Source organism: Athene noctua, unplaced genomic scaffold, assembly GCF_965140245.1.
Source record: "Athene noctua unplaced genomic scaffold, bAthNoc1.hap1.1 HAP1_HAP1_scaffold_163, whole genome shotgun sequence".
In the NCBI taxonomy this organism is placed as follows: domain Eukaryota; kingdom Metazoa; phylum Chordata; class Aves; order Strigiformes; family Strigidae; genus Athene; species Athene noctua.
This window is the reverse complement of record NW_027437634.1, coordinates 66,189-88,369: the sequence shown is the minus strand read 5'-3', so window position 1 is coordinate 88,369 and position 22,181 is coordinate 66,189. Positions and strand designations below refer to the sequence as shown.

General features: G+C 56.4%; 1 protein-coding gene across 1 annotated transcript in view; it reads right to left on the bottom strand.

Moving 5' to 3' along the window:
- Window positions 1–1,330: 1,330 nt before the first annotated feature.
- Window positions 1,331–22,181, bottom strand: part of LOC141955372 (hydrocephalus-inducing protein homolog) — an 85,173-nt gene continuing 64,322 nt past the window's right edge. The window contains 26 exon segments of the mRNA XM_074895209.1: window positions 1,331–1,476; window positions 1,697–1,881; window positions 2,061–2,275; window positions 2,682–2,885; window positions 3,359–3,973; window positions 4,724–4,883; window positions 5,859–6,000; window positions 6,479–6,662; window positions 6,958–7,106; window positions 7,553–7,768; window positions 8,894–9,067; window positions 9,693–9,860; window positions 10,524–10,546; window positions 10,548–10,698; window positions 10,861–11,029; window positions 11,248–11,487; window positions 12,571–12,720; window positions 13,113–13,304; window positions 13,417–13,544; window positions 14,370–14,506; window positions 15,509–15,642; window positions 16,306–16,436; window positions 16,945–17,122; window positions 18,801–18,938; window positions 19,790–19,999; window positions 20,693–20,809. Of these exon segments, the coding sequence (XP_074751310.1) occupies window positions 1,331–1,476; window positions 1,697–1,881; window positions 2,061–2,275; window positions 2,682–2,885; window positions 3,359–3,973; window positions 4,724–4,883; window positions 5,859–6,000; window positions 6,479–6,662; window positions 6,958–7,106; window positions 7,553–7,768; window positions 8,894–9,067; window positions 9,693–9,860; window positions 10,524–10,546; window positions 10,548–10,698; window positions 10,861–11,029; window positions 11,248–11,487; window positions 12,571–12,720; window positions 13,113–13,304; window positions 13,417–13,544; window positions 14,370–14,506; window positions 15,509–15,642; window positions 16,306–16,436; window positions 16,945–17,122; window positions 18,801–18,938; window positions 19,790–19,999; window positions 20,693–20,809 (4,656 nt within the window).

Genomic DNA, 22,181 nt, shown 5'->3' with positions numbered 1-22,181 from the left:
TCACTCACCCCTTCCCCGCAGAGCTGGGAAGGAGAAATGAAGCAAAGAGCTCAGGAAGGGAGATAATGACAGAGAGGGGTGGCTCGAGCACCCATGAGTCAGGGCAAAAGACAGACTTGTTAGGGGAAGAAAACAGGAATAGCACCTGAATTCAAACACTAACAATGCTTAACAGACACAGTGGGACAGTGAAAAGCGTTATGTTACCACAGTTAAAAACCCCTCGCCCCACCCCCCCCTCCCTGGATAACGTCCTTGGCTCCATGCCATGCAGCTGCCGCCACAGCCCGATCAGTTTTTAACTGTTTCAGGAATTCCTGTACCAGTCGCCATGCAGTTGAAGATGACACAGCGATGGTGTTCTTCCTTACGGCCGCCTCGAATAAGGCGATCCCTGCCCCTTTCCATATTTCCAGATCAAGAGCAGACCGTGCATCAGCAGGGACCCCATTCCTTTTGCACCAGATAAGCAAAGTGCGCAGGGCTTTCCCCTCGTCAGAGGGAGGTGGCAGCAGAGGGCTCCACAATGGGAGGTGGAGGGGGCACTGCCTGAGGGGCTTTCTGCTCATTCCGTCTTTGTGGAGGAAACAACTCATCTTGTGCTTCCTCATCGGAGTCCTCACACAATCCCCTCGCCCTCAACCGCGTCTACGTTTGGGACGGGCTCCCCCCGCTAGGTCCATATCTTGACCTCTCGCCACCAGGACCCGGCCCGAGGACACCCCTGGATTATAAGGTGTTTCCCCTGAGCTTGCTTTCTCCGCCTTAAAGTCTTTTAAAGGCTCTTTTAAAAACCTCCAGGTTGTAAGGAGGTTGGTTGCATTCTTATTACCGCGAGAGGCACACTCCAGCAGTTTCTGTCCCAGTTCTTCCCATTTGCTCACACTAAATGCAGTGGCAGTGCCAGCTTCATACCCTTGCGCTTTGATTCACGACAACATTTTTTGGAGCGCTACATCATCCAATTTGACTCCCCTGCGCTGAAGCACCAACTTCCACATTGTCAGAATCATACCCTCCTCCTTAGAGAGGATGGCACCCATCACTTTGTTCCCAGCCGCTCACCTGGACGGTGTCAAATTCCAAAAGGTTGTCGGGACTGTGCAGCTCTCCCCGCCGCTGCGCTTGGCTGGGCTCCATCTCCGCAGCTCTTCCTGCCGCCGTTATTTATTTCCTCGGTGTTGGGATCACATCGGGGTCACCATTTGTCGTTGTTGAGATGGACACGACAAACACTGAATTGTGCAAAATGGCTACTTTATTGTTCCAACAAGCCTTTTAATGACTTTATGCAGCGTTTGTGTCCATGTACGACTGGTTTTGGTGGAGACTAACAGTTCACGGCTGGATGCCCTCTTCTCTGTTGCAGCCTCGATGACCTTCCTCTCCTTGCGGTCAGGCAGTTCTGGTCTGGCAGTTCCTTGATCTTCTCAGCTCTTCTCGGGACTTTCACGTCTCTTAAGGGTACGTGGTTATCTGCTCAAAGTCAGTATCAAACTTACATTCTGATCCCTCAGACCAGCCCAGGTCTCCCATAGTACCAGTACTGGTTCCCAGCTCCAAGCACGGGAAGAGACACTGGGCGGCTCAGGCAGCATGCTCTGCCCGAGCCAGAAGGTCGCTGGGGCACAAGGGGCAGCCCTGGCTCTGAGTTCAGGGAGGAGCAGTGTGGGAGGCTCCCATGCCCCAGCCTTACCGTGGGGGTCCTGGCTGATGGTGGGATACAGGCAGGTACCCCTGCAGTGCACCTGGTACTGTCGGTTTGTCCCCAGCACCTCAAAATGCAGCGTCTGATCAAACTGCCCCGGCACCGTGGAGCTGAACTGGACCTTCAGTTCCACCTCGCCGTGGGCAGGCACTATCCACCGGCAGCTGCTCAGCCTGGCAATGAAAGAGGAGGCTTCAGACATTGCTAACGAGCAAACGAGAGAAGGAGGCGGCTCATGGACTCGCCATCCCGTGGAGGCCCCGGCAGAGGGTCCCTGCGGGGCTGGGGACGATGGACCCCGCTGGCAAGATGGACGTGAAGCAGAGGGATCACCTCCTCCCTCACGGCTCACCTGACGGATCTCCCCGGGGATGGGGCCGTGTCCATGTCGCTTTGGTGTGCCCCGGGGCGCTGCGTGGGTGCTCCCGTGCCCGGTGCCTGGAGACCTCTCCTGCCTGGAGACCTCGCCCGGCTGGAGCTCCGCTTCCTCCTCACAGCCTCCGGCCTGCCCGCGGCTTTCTCCTTCCCCGACTGGCCCCTGCTTGGCGTGACCTGCTCCTCTGACACCTTCACACCAAGGCAGAGAGGAAAGGGAGAGAGGTGAGACCTGCCCTGAGACACCCCCATCCCAGAGAGAAAGCTGCAGGTTTGTTAACAGACGGGAGAGAGAATAAACCACCAACCACCTCTGCCCATGGATTTGGTCTTCCTTATGGGACTTTGTTTTGCCTACAACACCCCTCCTTGCCCAGGACCCTCTCCTCAAGGGAAGTTGAAGGGTTTAGCTGATTTTTTTTTCCTCTCATCTTACAGAACTGCCCCATGTTTCAAGCAGAGCTGTCTCTTTCAGACAGACAGGAGGGATGCCTGCAGACATGGGGCCCTGTCATGTCTTCACTGCCCTTCCACAGTGATCCTTTTCCATTCCACCCGCCCCCCATGCCCCCACCCAGCCTGGACCCTGCCCTGGCACCTCCACTGCAGGCACATCCAAGAGACTTCTGGTGTTCTTCTTTTCTTCTTCTGCAGTGGCACCTTCAGGCACGACAAAGGCGAAGTGCTCGAGGGCTTCTCCTGCTGCAGGGACCATCCGCTTCTCCGGGTAGCGGATCACGGAGTAGAAAGCCGTAGGTGGAATGGGAGGCCCCGAGGGACCCAGTCCCAAGTCATCCAGGATCTAAAGCATAAGAGAAAACCCTGTTTATGCTCCCGTCGCCTTCATCCTCACACTCCCTGAAAGACACTGAGCTTTTGGCAATGTTTTTTTTTATGTAGATGGAGTACAGTGATTTTTTATGCCCAGCAGGGTGGGCAGGCTCCAGAGCAGTGCCAGGACCTACAAGTGGGACCTAGAGAGAAATCTGAGTGACTCGGCTGAAGGAAACAATGACCAGGAGCTGCCCTGCCCTGGGACCATTTTAAGTGATTTCCAGACTGGGAAACTCTGAACAGAGAGGATGAGAGCCCCCCGCTCTTCTGCCCGACCTGAGGGATGGCAAGAACTTCCCCAGCCACGTGGCTGCTGTGAAGCCATCGTGGAACATCATCAGTGGCCTGGACAAGGCTCTGTGCTGTTGTCACCTGGCGGGACACAATGCACCAGGGCCTAGACCACGGCAGGCTCAGCATCTGAGCCTCACAGGGCTTTACCTGCTCTGCCGCTGGCAGCTTGCCACTCTCCAGGATCGCCCTCGTCACATCTGCAGAGCTCAGCACCTGGATGTCCAGGCAGGGCACCCCAACGTCCTGGCCTCTGGATGACCCTTCTGCACCTTCCCCTTCCAGCCCAGATAACTTGGAGTCCTCAAGAGCCTTCAGTTTTTCCAGACGCTCCTTCTCCAGCCTCTCCTGGTGCTCCTTCTCTCTGTCCTTTCGGCTCCTGCAACGGCGCTGGCCTTGGACTTGCTGCTGTACCACCTCCTGGTTCAGAGGGGACAGCAGGATACCCTGAGCCCTGTCCCAGGATGACAAAATATGTGTGACATCCTTCTGCGATGCCTCGTAGATCTTGAACCTCAGGGCCAAGTTCTCGCTGTCACTCTGCGCCTCGGTTTTAGTTTCTCCCTGTTCCGGGTCCGCAGGTTGTACAACCTCTGCTGAGCAGACATCTGCCAGGGGAGCCTCGCTCTGCTTTTTCTTATCTTCCTTGTCACTTGCAAGAGAGTCCGGGTGCTCCTTTGCAGATCCCTTCCTCTCTCCCCCCTCGGTGACTTCGGACAGGTTGCCAAGGGATGCTCTGGTGTTTCTGGTGGATGCGTTCGTATTCTGGGCAGGAGGAGCAGGAAAAAGCGGTGAGCATTTCCAAGCACCAACTCAAATGCTGTAGGACAGCGGCGATCTTTGCAATAGCACCCCATGTCTCATCTGAGGCTTGTGCTAGGTGCTCTACAAATCCCAATTCAGAGCGCAGCTGGTACCCAGTTGAGCTCAACTGAAACTAAACTCCCCAGCGTCAGACTGATGACGAGTCCTGCAAACCAGCTGAGAAACAGAACAGCTTCCCCGACCCAAACTTAAGACACCTCCTTACTCCTGTGCAGTCCTCCGGGCACGTTTCTGGTGTGCTGAGCATCCATCCCTATGTCTGGCTGACACTTTGGGAAGTCTGGCTGCTAATGAATACCTAGAGGGCCTGGTGGTATCTCCTGCCAGACAGGTAGCAAAAGACACCACATCCCTGGCGGGTCAGGGCTCAGAGGTGTAAGTCACATGCAGAACGGGGACAAATGCTGGACTAAAACTATCTAGGGCTCGGAGTTATGTGAAGCCATGACTCAAAGGCAGCATGACCCTAGAAGAGCAGCTCTACCCAACAAACCCAGCCAAAAATAGCCCTGGCGAAGCAGCAGCAGGATCAAACACTGGCTGCTGTTTCCCAGCACAGCCCCGTGTGTTACCGACGGCCAGGTGCTCATCCCCAGCACTGCGGGTGGCTGCTGGCTGCGCCAGGAATGGTTCGGCTCAGCAGGAGGGGCCCCAGGGCTTTTACTCATCTCTATAAACACAACCACCCACCTGCCCGACTCCAGGCTGGCTTTTCTTCCTTGCAGCATTATCTTTCCCAGGCTTTCTCTTGGCCCACTTAGATGACTTCTTCAGATCTTCTTCCTCCCTCAAGTGTTCTAGCTCCCACCGGTGCTTTTCCTCAAGCTCTTGAGCCAGCTGCTCCATCTCCCTTCAGCAAGACAAACAAAACATCCCCAAGAGTCACTGCCAGAAATCTGGGCTCGTTGCAATCCCAGCTGGTCCCACACTTCATTCACTGACCCTGAGGCCAGGCACAACCGTTAGACCAGCTCTGTGGACTTCCCTCAACCTGGGGAGGCTGGGACATCCAAAGTGAGGGAAGGCGGGAGGGGACCTCCAGGGCCAGCCAAATCTAGGCTTTGCTGTCACAAGGTCTAAATTGCATTACTTCTCCAGTAAGGTCCACCTGGACACCTCCAGCAATGCTGCCAAAGACTGGCTGATCCAGGGAAACAAACTTCAGCTGGGGCTGAAAGAAGTGCTGACACACAGGCTCGCTTTAAGCAAGTCCCTCCCCAAGTTTCAGGCAGGAGTTAAGAGAGCCATAAGCTTATCCTGTGTATCCTCCTGAACAGGGCTGCTTTGCGGGATCAGAGCTTCCCCCAGGCTCACCTGCTGCTGCAGCTGAAGCTGAGCCTAGGAGAAACCAGCTTTATGGCTGGTGTCACTCAGTAAAGGAAAACCCTGGGAGCTCAGCAGTGCAAGGGCCTCACCTACACCAGGACTGGGATCTAAACCAAGCCAGCACAGCTGTGCCTCACACCAACCCACACCACAACCCCTCTGGTTTGGAGAAGAAGGGCGATGAAGAAGATGAGAATGAACATCATTAACTAGAGACACCTGTAAGCACAGTGGCAAGGCAAGCACAGAGCCCAGCTCCCTGCAGCCTGTGTCCAAGCCGAAGGGCTCACCACTAAAGCGGAGAGAGGATGTTCTCATCTCACCGGAGGAAGGTGCCTCCTCTGCTGGGAACCAGGGAGGTGGAACTGGCAGTCCTTGTGCTGCTGGTAATTAATGCTTTTGGCCTTGGTAACCCCTCTGAGCTCAACCAAGGTCTCCGGAGCAGGGAAACCCTTCGGGGACGCTATCCTGGGGAGGCACCCATAGAAGGCTTACAGACCTCTTCTTCCTCTCACGCTTGACTTGCAGTATACTGTTATCAAACTGAATTTTCTCCTCCTCGGTGAGGGCATCATACTCGTCCTCGTCCATCTCCCAGAGGCGGGCTTTCTCCCTCCTGGCAGCTTCTTCCCGCTCCCGTCCTTCAGCACAGACCAGAGGAGAAACCGTCAGTGCCTGCAAGCAGAGCTTGCTGCTCTGGGTGAGCTGCCAGGATTCACAACTCTGTCCCGATCCAGCCTATCATCCTGCCAGGAGATACTGGCGAGCTCACATCCCCGCTTCAAAATTCAGACAAGCCCCCAAACTATCGCTGCTCAGTGAGTTCCCGTGCCTTGCCTGGCTCACACGCCCCAGCGCCGTGGACGGCTGGCCGGTGGTTAGTTATTGAGCCACAGCAGCTTACACTTGTGCCCAAGCTTTAATGTTAGAGACTGAGGTCAGCCTCAGCATTGCTGTATTTTAAGCAACTGTGAGCTGAGTGCTGGCTACACCGAGGCAGAAGGTGGAAGGATTAATAAAAACCCCTCTTACAAGTTCTGCTGGTAACCCAGATACACACGGGTAAGGTTGAAGGCTTGAGAGAGAACATGTCAGAGTTACGGAGACGAAGAGTCTCACCTTCCTGCTCTTTTGCGGCCATCTCCCTGGCTTTCCAAGAAGCATAATCCTGGAACAGGTTCACAAAATAGATGTAAGGCCGATTTCTGACAGCTTTGAGCAGGCAGAGGAGAGCAGACGCCGTGCTGCGTGCAAAGAGGGTCTCCAGGCCATCAAACACCACTCCCTGGTAGCAGTCGCTCAGCTGCAGATAAAGCCAAAAAGGAAGAGAAAGTCAGCTGTCGCACGCATTGGGCTCTCAGCCAGTCACTAAAGCCTGTCGTCAGAGATCACCAGCCATCCCAGTTCCAAGTGCAGCAGCTCAGACAAGCTCTGATCTTCCCCCGCGCTCTGCCAGCTCATGGCATCTGCAGCTTCACCCACGGATCCCTGCACGCAGCCCAGGACTCCTCCAAGAGCAGGCACAGCCCTCCTCCTCCTCTCTGAATTGTACCTCGCTGCCTGTCTCTCCCTAGCAAGAACACCCCCACCCCACGTACCTGCAGCCTGTCAGAGAGGATGGCCACCAGCAGGTCCTCAGGCAGCACGCAGCTCCTAAAGCCCAGCTCTTCTGATGTGCTGCTACCGATGCTCAGCGATCGCTGCGCAGGAAAGCAAGGACGGGGAGAGAGGTGAGAACTTGATGAGCCTTGCAATGTTGAACGCCACCAGAAAAATCAACCGCTTTGGAAACCCCCAAACAATTCCAACTGCTGGGCTTGGAGCTGGGGTTTCTCACTAGCAGGAGACTAGAACAAAACTGCAGGCCAGCAGCTCCGGGGGAGCACGCTGGAGGGTGCGTGCGTGGCCAGCAGAGACCCAAGCTCGCAAGCCCCCAGCGCAGCATCCAGCAGCTTTGCCCATGGCTGCAGCCACATTAGCCAGGACTGCACTTTGCCAACAAACGGCTGAGATGCCGTAGAGTGTTTCTGCCAGGGTTTCATTCCCAGCCCGAGCCATGCCCAGCCTGCCCAGCTGGCTCTCTGCACTACAGACCCCCGCACCAGGCTCTGGGTGACGCAGAGCCTCCACTGGAAGCGGCCCCTTCACTTCTCAGAGGCAACAGAAAGGTCCCAGGCATCAACCAGTGCAGGCCGTGCTTCACCTGGGAGCCTGTCAGATCCACCAGATGCTGCTTCTGGGATCGGGCTGTGGGGCCATCCCTCTTCTCACCTGCCGCAGCGCTCACCTGGCCTTGGGAGCTGACGGACTGCCGGCTGACTTTGTCCACAGAGCTGGACCGGCTCGTCTCTAGGCTGCGCTTGGCCTTGGCGTGGAACTGCTCGCCGAGGGGCTCATCTGCGTTGTGACCTGCGGAGGGGACAGACGCTCAGTGGGGAGCAAGCAGGCACCTTCCACCCCAACGGACACAGCCCTGAACCCTGGCAGGGACACGGCCCTCGTCCCCCAGCCTGCCGGGCACTAGCAGCACCCATCTCCAGAAGCAGCTCCTGCCCTGCTTCTCTTTTCAGCATGGTAAAGCACACCACCTGATACTGGATTTTAAAGCCAAAGAGTTTTTAAGGCACAGCTCCGCATCCCTCCTCACAAATGTGCACGCAGGTGACGCTGCACAGTAGCTCTCCTACGGATCAAGCCAAGGCTCCATCCTCCAGGAGCATCATTTCTGTACCTTGCGCCCATCCTGCACTCTCACGTGGAGACGGTAACATGCAGCCCTGCCCCAGCTGCATCCCCATCTCCACTGGAGCCAAATCCTCCGCATGGGCTAACCCCACCTGGGGCCCAGACCCTTCTTCCTTCCGCCAGCTCCCAACCCAACCAGGTTCAAAGCTGAGCAATGCAAAACTTCCCCCACCAGAACCAGGGTCTGGCCTCACCCTGCAGAGCTCGGGGCACCAACTGCCCAACCAGGTTTTCTAAAAGTCTCTGGTCTCAGGTGCAGAACAGCACCACATGCACGAGCTGTGTGACCTGACAGCGTGTATAGGGAAACCTCTGGAGAAAAAGAGTCTCATCTGAAACTCTGGGAGGTTATTCTTCCCTTCCTCTCATGTTTCTGAAGCCACACTCAAAGTCAGTTTTCTAGTGCTTCACGAGCAGCTTCAGAGGGCTTCTTCCTTGTTCAAGTGGGCATCAGTTCTGCCTGATGGCCACGAGGAGTCAGCTGGATTCAGCTTTGAGGAAATGTAAAAAAACCCTGAGAAAAATTCAGGTGTGCCTCACCACTCCTAGGAAAAGGAGTATGTGCTGAGAAGCCCAGAGGCAGTAAAAGTGCCCCTGTCTGAGCCCTTAAAACAGATTATTTTCTTTAATAACATGAATGTTTTATGAAATGGCTTTGCATTTCTGCACGCTGCACCCATGTTCCCTAAGAGACCCAAGGGCTGTCAGACTCCCTCTCTGGAGCAAGCAGAAGTGGACGGTCAGGGTGGGTTTCTGAAGCGCTGCTCTGGGTCCAGCGTGTCTCCTTACCGGCACCCTCTGCCTCCTTGCAGCTCTGCTCGATGGCAGCCCCGGTGCACAGCTCCTGGGCGCGCAGCCCTGCCGAGCTGCTCCTGTCCGAGATGGCTTCTGTCACCACGGCGTCGATGGACAAGCAGGCAGCGCCGTAGTATTTGGACAGGGCAACCGCTGCCGCTGTCTTTCCTTGAGAGAGAGGAAGACTGCTTGGTGACACTTGCACGTGAAGCGTTTTCAGGGACAGGCTCTAGAAAGTCCCCAGACAGGATTTCAAAGTTTCAAGGACAGTGGGAAATCAAGTGCCCCTTTAGGGGAGACCACGAGGGAGGGAGCTGAGCACGGCTGGAAGCGTTGTCCTCTAGAGCCAGGCGGATCACCTCCACCTCACACCCAGCTGAGCGCTTTGTCCCTCGTGGGGACCTCAACCCTGGGCCAGGACGTTGTTTCGAGCCCGGTCCCGCCACCCCTGCGCTGGCCGGCGCTGCCTCAGGCAACGTCTGGGCACGGGCTGGGGTTCAGTGTGGGCGAGGGACCGCGCCCATGAGGCAACCTGGGCACTAGGCACCGTGCTCCCACCAAGCAACGGGGACACGGCCACCCTGTGTGGGGGGAGGATAGCCTGGCTCTGTGGACACGGGGTGAGCCACAGCACTTGCCCCAGCTGGTGAAGGCCTGGGACCATTTCATGTACCAGCAGGGCTGTGGCTTACCTCGCTTCGCTTCAAGTGGTCAATCAAGCAGCACGGCCCACCAGGACGTGTCTCTCCTGCTCCCCCCGCCCTCCTTGCAGCCACGGGCTCGGCTCACCTACCTGTCAGGGGTGCCCCATGGACGATGACGACGATCCCTCTGCGGTCTCGGGCCGCGCGCCCCTCTGCAGAGATATCGATGCCAAGGTGGCGGGCGATGGCCCTATGCACAGGGCTGTCGGTCACTTCTCCCGAGGCCGCCCTGCTGCTGGTGACGCTCTGCCCATGCTCTGCTGTGCGGAACCAGATAGAAAAGTCAGCCTCCTGCCTACCTATGACCCTGATCATCCTCCCCATCCCCTCAGATCCTGGGAGAGAAGACTCTGCTGAAACCAACACCACACCGAGGTCTCACCATGCCCCTCCTTTAGGCTTGTGCAGATCAGGGTCTGCCCTAGGTGGTGGTCAAGGTGCCTCTTCAGAGTATAGGAAATGGGCTGGCAGAAAGAGGAAAGAACAAGCCTTTGGCAATACCTAACAGGACTGGGCCAAATGTCCCGTCACCTGTCAACGTGGTCCCAGGTCCTGCTGAGTAAGGGGCGGACAGGCAGAACCAGGCATTTTACACTGTCCCAAGGGAGAGGCTCCATTTGCACATTGAGCGATTATCCAAAAGCTGGATGCTTTAGGAATATTACTCCAGGAGATGTAGCTGGGCTCTGAATTCATCATAACACATTTGCAAAGAGCTCCCACCTTTGCCCTTAGGAGGTCACCAAAAGCCATCTCGGCTTGCAGTGTCACGCAGGACAGAGAGCGCGCTGCCCTGCCTAGGAAAGGGAACAGCATCACCCTGATCCCAGCAGCTCCTGGGGCAAAAAGGTGCTCATTTGGCAAAACTGGGGAGAACCTCTCTGGCCTCTCACTTGTCCCTGTCCCGTCTGCAACAATACCCATCCCCTGTCTTTTCTCAACACCTTCCCTCTCCTCTGTGTTCAGATTTAGAGTCCACCTCGTTGGACTGGCTTTCATCAAACACGGAGGAGAAAACGGATGAGCTCTGGGATGAGACAGCGTGAATGATCCCAGCAGAGGACTTTCTTCCTTGATCTGACAGAGACTGGACATCTTCAAAGTTTGCGTGTTACAAGGCACAGACTTTCACGCTGGAATTCCTCCACCAAGCTGGGGAATGGGTGGCTGCTGAAAGCCTGGGCTTCCCGTGGAGAGCTCAGGGTGTGCGGGCTGGACTCCCCGCTGTGTCCACACTCAGGACAGCCAATGCCAAACCCTCACCGTTGTCCTGGCCTGCTGGTTCCCCAGTCTTGGACTCCTCATCCTGCAGCCTCTTCTGCTCCTGATAGTACTCCAGCACCTCTGGGGGCAGCTTCTCACCCGGGGCACGTGGAGGCAGCAATAAGGTGTTACGGCAGTCATAATCTTTAAGCATCTGCAGGGCCTGTGCATGTAGGGAAGAGAAGACATATGCAGGACGTGTTTCTAACAACACGGACTATCCAGGCCCCTCCACAGTCTGCCAGCAGAGCTGGCTAACCCTGAAATGCCACCAGGCTTTGCCCTGGGAACTGTCTCCATCTCCCTGGCACGAACCCGGGAACGCTGGAGCACTGTGAAGCTACGGGAGCGTGCACATGGGGACCAGAGCTTCCCTCTCACCTGCTCCTCAGCAAGGTACTGCTGGTCGAACTCCAGCGAGTAAAACTCGATGGGGAACTCGCATGGGTTCTTCACCACCACCGTCCCCTCTGCTCCACGGCTGTGCGGCAGCAACGGTCCCAGCTCGAGCACTGGGGGGCTGAACTCCAGCTGTGGCTCCAGCCCACGCCCCGAGACCTGCAGCTGGAGGTTCTGGCTGCTCTGGCAAACAGTAATCTTCATCTCACTTCTGTAGGACTTCTGAAAAGAGAGAGGCACAGAAAGCTCCTCCATGAAGTCCCAAGTGACAGGGCCTCAAATTCAACTCTTTCCCCAGGGCAGGGGTGTCACCAGTACCTCTAAGGGAATGGAAAACAGATGTTTACTTCCAGCAGGGGCTACAGCATCTGCATGCTGGCTCTGAGGAACTGGGATGAATCCTAATGTGAAGTCTAACTGGCTATTTTGGTGTCAGATGAATCTAAAACGCACTATCAGATGTTTTCACCTAGTCACAAGGGAGTGTGATGCTCATGAGAAAGGTCCTGAGGGTTATGTTGCCCAGACACAGTCCTGGCACTGCTGCATCAGGCAAACATCAGCTCGATGAATGAGGCAGGTGAGCTCTCACTGGCTAGAAATAAGGGTCGACTTCTCTGCTCAGTGTTTGGCTCTGGTCAATGCCAGACACAAGATGGTTACACCTCTACAGCAATTAAAACATCCCTGGGACTGTTCCCAGGCACGGAAGCACCTGTGTCCATCCTGTTACCCACTGCCAGTTTCCAAGCCACGGTGGCCACAGGCAAACTGCCTTTGGGAACGCCCCGTCATTGCAGCTGACTCCCAGAGTGCCTGGGAACGCGCAGGCAGGCTGAGCCAGAGCCACAGGGACTGCTGGCAGCAACCACTCCAGGCGACTGTCCTGCCGTGCCCAGGAAGGTGCCCGGTGGCTGTTTTGCCTGCTGGTACCAGCAGCAGGACTTGCCTAGACTGGCCCTTGCAGGGTTATCCCCTGTGAGCGTGCCAGCTGCTCTGCACCAGGGCGCTGCAGCCTCAAACAGGCGCCTGCAAGGGGGAGACGAGGGCAAACAGGCAGATTTCCCCCCATGCACCAAGAGGCAGCCAGCCCAGCGTGCCCTGATGCTCTCTGAGCAAGCTCCCCAGGGGGATTTCAAAGCCCCTCTCAGAAGAGTGTGCTGCAGGGGAAACTGAGGCACAGTGGGTACAGGGCTTGCAGAAAGCTCTCTGTGGAGGCAGACGCCGTCTCCTCCTCCCCGTGCTGGGCTCTCGTTACCACACTGTCCTGCCAGACCTCCTGGGGGTGACACTCGCCCATCTTACCTCTTCGGTGGGCGAAAACCTCACTCGGACGTGGCATCGCTGTCCCGGAGCGAGGGTTCCAGCTGAGGGCAGCGCCTCGAAGACACACGGCTGGGCTTTCAACTTCTGGGGCACCTTCTGACGCAGCCCCGCTGGCCAATGCTTGTCCACCTGAGCCAGAAAACAATTGTGTGAGGTCTCCTCGGTCTGCGAGGACAGACCCTCGGTCCCCGCAGTGCTCTGAGACACCGTCACGGTGCTGAGGGCACCCACAGCCAAACCAGCCGAGGCCACCCCTGGCCTGAACTGGAGGGAAAACACGTCGGCAGGGCAGGCAGATGGGGAGGCACCGTCCTCAGAAGAGGAGGAGCAGGGGAAGGTGGCAGAGAAGTGAAGCACCAGCTAATGCCCAGGTCCAGGTGAGCCAGCCTTGCTCTGTACCTCCAAAGCTTCCTCAGACGAGCTGCAGCCCAAGTGCTCACGCAGCCACAGGGCAGAAAGGGCAAGAGAGGCAAAGAAAACCCAACCGAGAAGGTACGTGTTACATATGGTCTGTGCTTTACCTTCTTAACAGGCTCATTTATAGTGATGAGCCAGTTACAGGGGACCTGGACCTGATTGTGGAGCTGGATGGTTTCCTCCTGGCACTGCCCACACTGCAGAGTGGAGAACTCCAGCCTGTCCCTGGAGACGCAGACGGCTGGCATGGCCACGCTGGCACGGAGGCGGACGTGGAACGTGGGGCCTCCTGCTACCTAGGGAAGGACAGAGCATCCAGCTGAGAGCCACGGTGACATCTGCTGCTGTCCCCGACCTGCCCCGAGAGGTGCACGGGCACAGCGGGGCAAGGAAGCACGCCGCAGGTACCTTGATGGGCAGGAGCACGTCCACCTCTCCCAGCGGCAGGTTGGCACTCTGTGGGTCAAAGCACACTTCAAATGTCTTGCTCTCGCAGCAGGGCAGGTGCTTCACGTGGTCCAGCTCCACACTGAAACCTTGAACAGACGAAAATAAAGCAGCTGAGATACACAATCGACATGAACGTGTCACAAGCACGTTAAGGCCGTATGTCCTGGCTGGCAGCTCTGTGAAGTTCCCCTTTGTACCTGTGGAGAAGACTGCCACTCCTTCTCCCTTGTCACCGCACAAGGAGAAAGGGTTTTCACAGCCAGAATCCAAGACCCACATGGTAAAAAGGAAACATCTCAGTTGAGGAGCTCCAGCCATTCCTTCACTAGGGATCCCAGGGAAGGATGCACAGACCTCTCCAGAGGAGAATTTCCAACTAAGATTCCCCCATGCCATGGTGCTCTCTGAAAAACGATTTAGAGGAGGCACCTGATCACCCTTCAGACACGGCCAGGCACCATCACGGCCTGTTTCGGAAGCCTGTTTTGATACAACAGAGGACCTCACAGGCTGTCTCCTCACTAAAGGCTGAACAGAAGTGCTATGACATGATGAACTTTAAACAAAGCACTTCCAAACCACAAAGGGTCCATCTGTTTGCAACACAAGCTCACGGAGTGCCCATCAGACGATGCTCATGGTAGCCAAGAGCAGAAGATGCTGAGAGGTGACCAAGGTGATCAGCCCACCCAGCCCCTGCAGGGAAGCGTTAGGGCAGGCCCAGGCGGGCCGGGTCTCTGAGTGCTGCTGGCCTGGAGAACTCAGGCTCTAAAGCACCAGGCAGCGGGTCCCAAGGAGGAAAAAGTTATACATACAAGCACTCATAAAACCTCCCCATATCCAGTGGCTTAAGCTAAACTGTCAGAGACAGCTCCTTCGAGCCCACGTGAAGGCTCTCCAGCACTGGTTACCTGTGTCACGCAGGACCTGTCTGTCAGCGCAGAAGGACACAGGGAACTGCCCGGTGTTGGTGATCCTCACGACGTGCGTGGGGGTGTTACCGAGAATCACGTACCCAAAGTCCAGGAGGTACTCGGGCAGCTCAGCTCTGAAAGGAGGAGTAAGGACAATCCTTAAACCACAGCCTGGCTGCATTTCCAAGAGCATGAAAGATGCAAATAAAATATTTCTGGATTCACTGTTGTAAAAACTCAACTCAAGACCATGAAATCCAAGGCCTGACCACCTGGTAATAAGACTTTGGTAAGTCACGAGGAGCATAGGACCTAGGTTTTATCAGCTACCAGTGGGGCCTTAAAATAAAATTAGTTTAAAATGAATATCATTTATCACAGCTCCTCTGCTGCGGGAAGCCACTGTAGGTAAGTCCAGTGGACCTCCACCGGTCTCAGTGAAACTGCTATGCCCCATGTGCAGCCCCAGCCTGAAAGTGCTTCAGGACCTTGTCATGGGATTCGCCTGCACAGGAAATCTTCACTGCTCTGCAACCAGATCTGTCCCCAAAGCAGCACGGACAAATGCGGCAATCAACACCTGCAAGATTCACGGGAGGGGCCTTTCCCAGAGCAATCTCACTCGGGAAAGCACCTACGTGATCTGTTTTGCAGAGCATCTTCCCGAACTGGAGCCTACCGTGCCCGTGCCTCCTCATGGAGGAGCAGAGGGAAGATACCGAGGTAAGCCCTGCAGTCCCACCAGCATGCGAGCCACCGGATTTGTCAAGGGTGTGTCAGCCTCTGCGGTTCCCTACTCTTTTTGCTCAGTGTGGTCTGTTAGCCGGAACAAAGATTTGAGTTGCCTCTTTCAGATCTGGTCAGCAGGGACGGTGCTGGTGCTCTCTGGAAGGGCCTGATGCTCTGCACTTGCCCCCTCAGCCCTAAGAGCAGGACCCAGCGCCTGTGGGGAGCTGAGCACCTCCAAAGCTCAGGGTGGCTCTGTGGCAGTGAGCTGCTCACAGGGAGCACGGCAAAGCCACCAGGATCAGACCCTTTCTGGAGTCCCCACTACCCCCAGCTCTCAGGAGCAGGGGTGCACTGCTGGGTGCTACCCTCGGGGCACCTGGAGACAGGGTACGGGAGCCCCTACTAACTTGAGAAGCCTCTGACGAGCGCGCTGGTCAAAGGCAGTGGCCTCTGGGGGACCAGAGGTGAGAGCTTTCTGCTGCTCCAGGGCGTGTTCTTCCATCAGCAGCTGCTCCATCTGCATCTGCAGCCCAGGGTCCAGCTGAGGGAAGGAAAGGCAGCGGCTGGTTAGCAACGGTCCTTCCCAAGGCTCCCCCCTGCTCGTGTTGGAGGGGTGATGGGGTCCTTCTGTCTCGCTGCTCAGTGTCTGTGACACCTCCTGCTCTCTCAGTCAGGGCCTCATCTCAAGGGCAACGAACTCCAGCAACTTCGCCTGCCCAGTCACTGTTACAAAAGCTGATCTGGCCAGACAGACAAGCCAGGAACCTTACAGAGCTCCAAGTCTTTGCCTGCCCCCAGCCAGTGTCAAAGCAGCTCGGACAAGAGCTCTCTTGTAAAGGGAGTCATGATAAGGCTGCTGTCTCTGAGAGATCAGCACTGGCAGCACAGTCCCAGAGCACAGTCAGGCTGCTGCTATTAAGCTCTGTAAACCTGGCAGGGCTTGGGTTGTGAGCAGCAAATCCCCCAGTGATGACCTACATCCCATCACGAAGTGCCATAAATTTCATCACTTGAGCAGGGTCTTCAGGATCTCTCCCTGGGGCAGCCCCGGGGGCACTGCTGAGCTGTGCAGGATCATGGGCAGGTGTGGGCAGGGAGGTCCCAAGTGCCAGCAGGGCCCCGGGAAGCCTGCTGCGGGCTGCCAGGGACCCAGTGACACCGGGGGAGGGTGGCACGCGTCAAACGGGGCAGCAGCCATTCTCACCACGGCGTCCAAGGGATCTGGGGGTGGCTCCGCAGCCACAGCCGCCCCCAGAACTGCTGCTTCCTCTCTCTGGCCATCTTCCTCCATCTTTTCTATCACCTCCTTGAGGACCTTCTCATATTTTTCATTTCCTGAAGGAAGAAAACATCCACAAATAGAAGCGGGGCACAGAGCCATTCCCCTCAAAGCTGGGAAGCCCCACTCCCCTGACTCTGGCCTCTCCCAGAAACACCCTCCCCAAGCAATGTATGGAAAGTAGATGCTTCTCCTCTATCAACCCTGATGTTCATTCCCACCCATCTTCCTCCCCACATGGGAGCATCTCATCCCCTGCAATGTGCTGCAAATCCAACCCTGACAAAATCCCTGCCAGCCTGTGCTCAGCTTTCCAGAGCATTTCTGTCTAGCCATCACCTTCCCAGGACTCCGACCTGCTGGCAAGCTCTGCAGGATGGTTCCTGGGGCAAAGCCCACACGGGCTCATCTGCCAGAGCTTCAGGAAGCAACCGGGGTGTTGAGTGTTGGTCTGACAGCCCTGAAACCTCCAGGCTTGGTGGAGGCAGTTTGAGCTGCCCTACGGGCATCTGACATGGGGGAGAAACAGGGGCCCCTCCTGGGGAGCAGACAGGCCGTGCTCACCTTTGATGTTCCTGGGCAGGTCCAAGTAGATCCTGGGAAAGCTCCCCTCTCCCTTCAGGGAGATTTCTTCGGGCTCCAGGTGACCCACTTGGATCTGGAAAGTCCTGCGGAAGGCTCCAGGCACTCCTGGCAGGTAGTAGACTTTCAGGACTTGCTCCTTGCCAGGTCCAACGTAACCCTGCAGGGTGTGGGAGAAGAGGGAGGGAATGCACCAGAGAGGGTTTGGCGGAGGGACGGCTCAGACGACAGACATGCCGAGAAGAGAAGGCAGGTTCTCATACATAACAAAGTATCAGACAGCATCGCCTTCTCGCTTTCATAGAATCACAGAAGCTGAGGTCTCCTACACCAGGTCCTTCGGAGGGCCCGTAGGGATGCATTCCCCCAGGACAGACCCACAGACCACCCCCTGCTCAGCATGAGCACAGCTCTGCCCCTAATGGTGTTTACCCTCTGCTAGCAAGAGCCAGACTGAAGAAATAAAAGATCTTTTAGCAGCCACTATACAAAATAAGGGAAGTGCCCACACTCTCATCATGGCCAGCAGCTCCTGCCACAGCACACCAGCGGTTCCCAGGCTGGTGTTGAAGGGCCTGACCCCTTACAATGATCCCAACCAAACACCTCCTGCCTGTGCGGTTACACCGGGGTGCGTGAGCCTATCCAGACTCACGGTGACCTGCAAACATGCATCTCCGGAAAGGCAGGAGCAGAGACTAGGATGACATCTAGGGAAGGTGTTGCCAGGCAGGGCACCTCCTCTCCGGGCTTCCAGAAAGGCTGCCCCAGCCCCAGGCTAGGCTCACGCCAGCCAGGCTGAGAGCAAATGCAAGCGGACAGCAACACAGCCCTGGGTGACGGGACACAGCCGCAGCTTCCCTCGGCTCGCCCTCTGCACGCTGGGCTGGACCCTCGGCTCCCCGCTCCCCTTCACGCTGCAGGGAGAAGCTGCTGAGCGGGACAGATCCTGCCACTTGGTGCCCTGAGCCCCTGGTGCAGCGCAGAACACAGCTGCAGCGAAAGCCAGCCCTGCCAAGCTGCCAGCGCCGGCGGGGCTGTTAAAGCGACCGACTGTGCGGGGACAAGCAGAGCTGGGTCTTGGGAAGCTGGCAGGAAGAGGGCGTCAGTGTGCCACCCCTTGTAGGAGACAGGCATGAGGAAATGTGAACGCCGTTTGGCTTCCTCTTCCCACTGCAAAAAGGGACTAGACAGGAATGCTGCTCCAGCCCAAAGACAGCCACGCAGGACTGAGAAGTTCGGACGGTGGGATGCTGCAAACTCCTCGCTGTTCCAGCCCTGCTCCTGCCTGGCTCCCTCACTGCCCCACAGAGCTCCTGCAGAGCAGCAAAGATGGGGGAGTGGGGGACCGGCACAGGGGCTGCTACAATTCTGCCAAAGCAGCTTCATGCCCAAGTGAGAGAGGATTTAAGTCCCGCTCAGTGCTGGCAGGGGCCTGGCAGGGTGTGCTACAGGCAGGGACAAGGGCTAAGCCCTGTCCGATCACACAGCCTGGGCACGGTGACCCCCAGGAGAGCCGGCACAGCGCGGCCCCGGTGCCCGCACAGCCGGAGCGCTCAGCAGTTGGGGTCCCCAGAGCCACCGAAGCGCTGGTGCCTCCGGCCAGTGGCTGCTGTGTGACGGCAGGGTCACCCGCCGGCAAAGGCCGTGAAGGGGGGCCGTTAGGACCGTGCTTGCTGGACCACCCCTGCCCCCCAGCAGCAGATGCTTACAGCCCTGTCTCTCCTGTCTGCTTTTGTGGGTTGCTTTCTTTTTTTTAATTTTGTGTTTTTCCCCCACAACCCCCTCCTGGGCAGCCTGACCCACAGCCAGGGTCCAGGCGCCACCTCCGTACTCACCGTGCTGGGCAGGACCAGGGGCACGCCGGGCAGGGGGCTCTCTGCGGTCCCCACGCCGGGACTTAGCACCACGTAGTTGAAGCCCATCTTCCCTCTGTTCTGCAGGGTGACCTCTGCTTCGGTGACTTTGTTAAACAGCTGGAGAGAGGACAGAGGAGTGGCAAGATGAAGGCACAGGCCTGATACTGGGAACCTCCTTCTGCATTCACTGGGGTGTGAGCAAATGAACTCAACGCAGGAGAAAAGCAGAGGCAGAGGAGATACGGGCACTTGAGTCTCCCTGGTTAACCTGGGTAAGCCACCGCCACAGGGCACCCCTTAGCCCTACGCAGGAACAGACACTGATGGTGGCACGCAGAGGGGCAATGCCAACCACAGAGATCAGTCATAAGGAAAGCAAAGAGGAGACAAGCTCTCTGCACCTCATGGTGTGTCATCTCACACCCAGCTGGGACAAAGGAGGTGCCATCAAGACACTGCAGAAGAAAAAGCACCTGCAGTGACAGCAAAATGGGAGACAGGGCCAACAGCTGGAAATATCTGTGGGGTTTTTGACCGAAAGGAAGTGGGGATTATTCTAGGACATTCTCTCCAGCTACTGGGAAGCCCAAGTTAACTTCCTCCCTGGTTTATTTTGCTGATTAATCAAGAACATTAAAAGAGAGCACCTCCTGGGACCTCAGGCTTTAGGAGCGGATCAGCAGATGGACGTCTTGGGGCACGTCCCTCTGGAGATCACCACTGGGACCCTGCCTGCCCCAGGAGGCGGCGTTAGTTACCTTGAGGAGGAGGAATTACCAGATGGAGGGGGGCGGACATGGTTATTAAAAACCAGATTGGATGCAGAACATATCACTCCAAGGTTGTACTTCCAAGCCATAGAGCCAACAAAGTAGTTGGGAAGGGGAGAGAGCCCCAGCCCTAGGTGGCAGCAACACGCCGGTGATGGTTTCACGGCAAGGACCTCTGCCAAGAGAAGCGTGCGGTACCTGCAGCCCGCAGTTGATCTCCGTGACGTCTAGGAGGTAGTTGATGAGCGAAGCCTCCCCGCTCAGCGCGATCTCATAGGTCGGGCCTCCTTCCACCCTGCACAGCGCCGTGACGTGGGCGACGATATTTGTGTGGCCAAAGAAGGTGAACATGACCCGCTGGCTCTTGCCTGGCTGCAGCACACCGCAAAGCGGCAGGACATCGAAAACCTGGAGGTAGGCGAGGAGAGATCAAGATGTCAAGCATGGAAATTGATGCAGAAGAGCAGCCACGGCTTGGAGCAAAGTACAGACGTGGCTGGAGGGGGCTCTTCCTCAAACACAGGCAAAATCATCCTAATCTCATCCTGTACCCATTCCACTTACCAGTGGAGGGGCCACGGGGAAAACCTTCTCCCATGCTCCCTCATTAATTAATACACTACATATTAAAAGTAATTTGGGATGTCGCCTGGCAGCAAGAAATTCTCTCCACTGCAGAACTTGCCTTTAAAAGCACCTTTTACTGCCCTAAGCAAAACACCGTATTCAGAGGTGAAAGCTCTCAGAGCTGGGGGGAGGACTCCAGCCCAGCTCATCTGACTCCTGATGCTTTCCACTCTCTCCAATTCGCATGCTGCGCGCTCTCAAGATGCTACAGCAAAAGCTACCGCAGAAATTTCCTGTTGACCACTTGATTAGCAACAAGATGAAGAATGCCCTCCATAGCTGCTGCACAGGTCAGCCCTACGACACGTCCTGCGTGGCCTCTCCAGTGACCGGTTGCTTCAGCAGCGCTGTGCGATGGGCTTGGAGGGACGCGAGGCCACTCTGCGAGCAGCATCGAGGGCCACCAGTGGGGAGGGGGGGCTACAGAACTGCTTGCCACACCGGAAACGTGGCACAAGATGGATTCCCACTTACCTCCTCCATTCCCAAGCTGACGGGCTCTGCCTCCACAGACTGCATCAGTCTGTTGATCCCCACCAGGCCCTGTGTCTCCACAGCCCCTTCCAGCTCCTCAGCAGGGGATGGCAGCACCTGCAAAACAAGCACCATGGGCTGCAGCGAGCACCTGGCTGGTCTGGGCGAGAGCACTCTGCTGCAGGCTCCGCCACCTCACACAGCCAGGAGCAGCTGAGATGGGACCTGGGTGCAAATCAAGTACGGGTATGTCCGTGCCATCCGTTGAGTGGGTCCAAGCCCACCCACAGGTGAGACACGGGCTCCGCCTGCGCTTCCTACGCGCAAGCGTGCATGGGGAAGCTGAGTGCACCCAGCCCTCAGTCCTGGCAGAGACCTCAAGGGCATTTTGCACCCTTGTGCCAGACCAGCTTCGCTCACTCCTGCCCAGGGAACGTGCCCAGAACCCCATGCCTCGACAGGTTAGGTTCTTCAGGACAAAAGCAGGAGCACAGCTGCAAGCGAGAAGTATCAAACCAGGAAAATAAGGGCTTGGCACAAGTATCCCATTTCAGAGAGTGCTTAGGTTTCATCTCGCGCACCCATCAGTGCTGGAGAGCTGAGGATCTCCACCAAGTCACTCTCTTGAATGACACCTTCCTGAAGAAGGCGGCAGAGATGTTCTTCTGTCTCCCAGCAGCTGAGAGCTGGTGTTTGACCTCAGCGGTGCCATCTTTCAAAAGGAACCTCATCCCCTATTTAATAAGCGAGGGCTTTGTGAGTGCTTTTGAAGTGTGGCAATACCTGCTTCTTCAGTAACGTGAAGAAGGGCTTTGTGCTGGGGCCTTGGCATCAGCAGAATCTGCAAGAATTTTTATGGGACATCTTTACACCTAATCAGAGGCTACATCTCCCCGGTAGATGAAGCTCAGAATCAGAAGATTCAATGCTCTTTCTCTCATCTCCACATTTTCAAGCCTAGCAAAGCTTTGCCAAGTGCCTATTCCCAAAGATTCTAACCCGCACCTTTCCTAGGCCTATGGTCTCCCGCCTCCCCAGGGAGGTTATGTGGGTATTGCCTTGACACAGTCACACAAGCAGAAGGGGAAGCTGCAATCCAGGCGTATCCTTTGAAGCCTTTTGGATCCTACTTAGCCACACCTACTGGATTTTCTCTGGTTTGTTTCTGCATACATGGCAACAAAGCAGGAAATAAAGAAGATTCCACGCTTCTATCCAAAAACATTCAGCCACGCCATTCTTTACGTCTACGGGGTATCATTTCTCCTGATCCAGAAAAAATGTGCTGTTATAATGTTAAAATGACCGAAGTTTGGATGTGAGCAGGTGCAACCCCTCTCCTTGACCTTAATGTCAACGCCAGTGCTTTCAGAACTTCCCATGCTTTCTTGCATCCTCTTTTATTGCCCCAGGAGCAGCCTCTGTCCCACACGATGCAGAACAAGGCGCCAGTTCCCACTAGCACGGACATCAAGCTCCAAAGCACCGA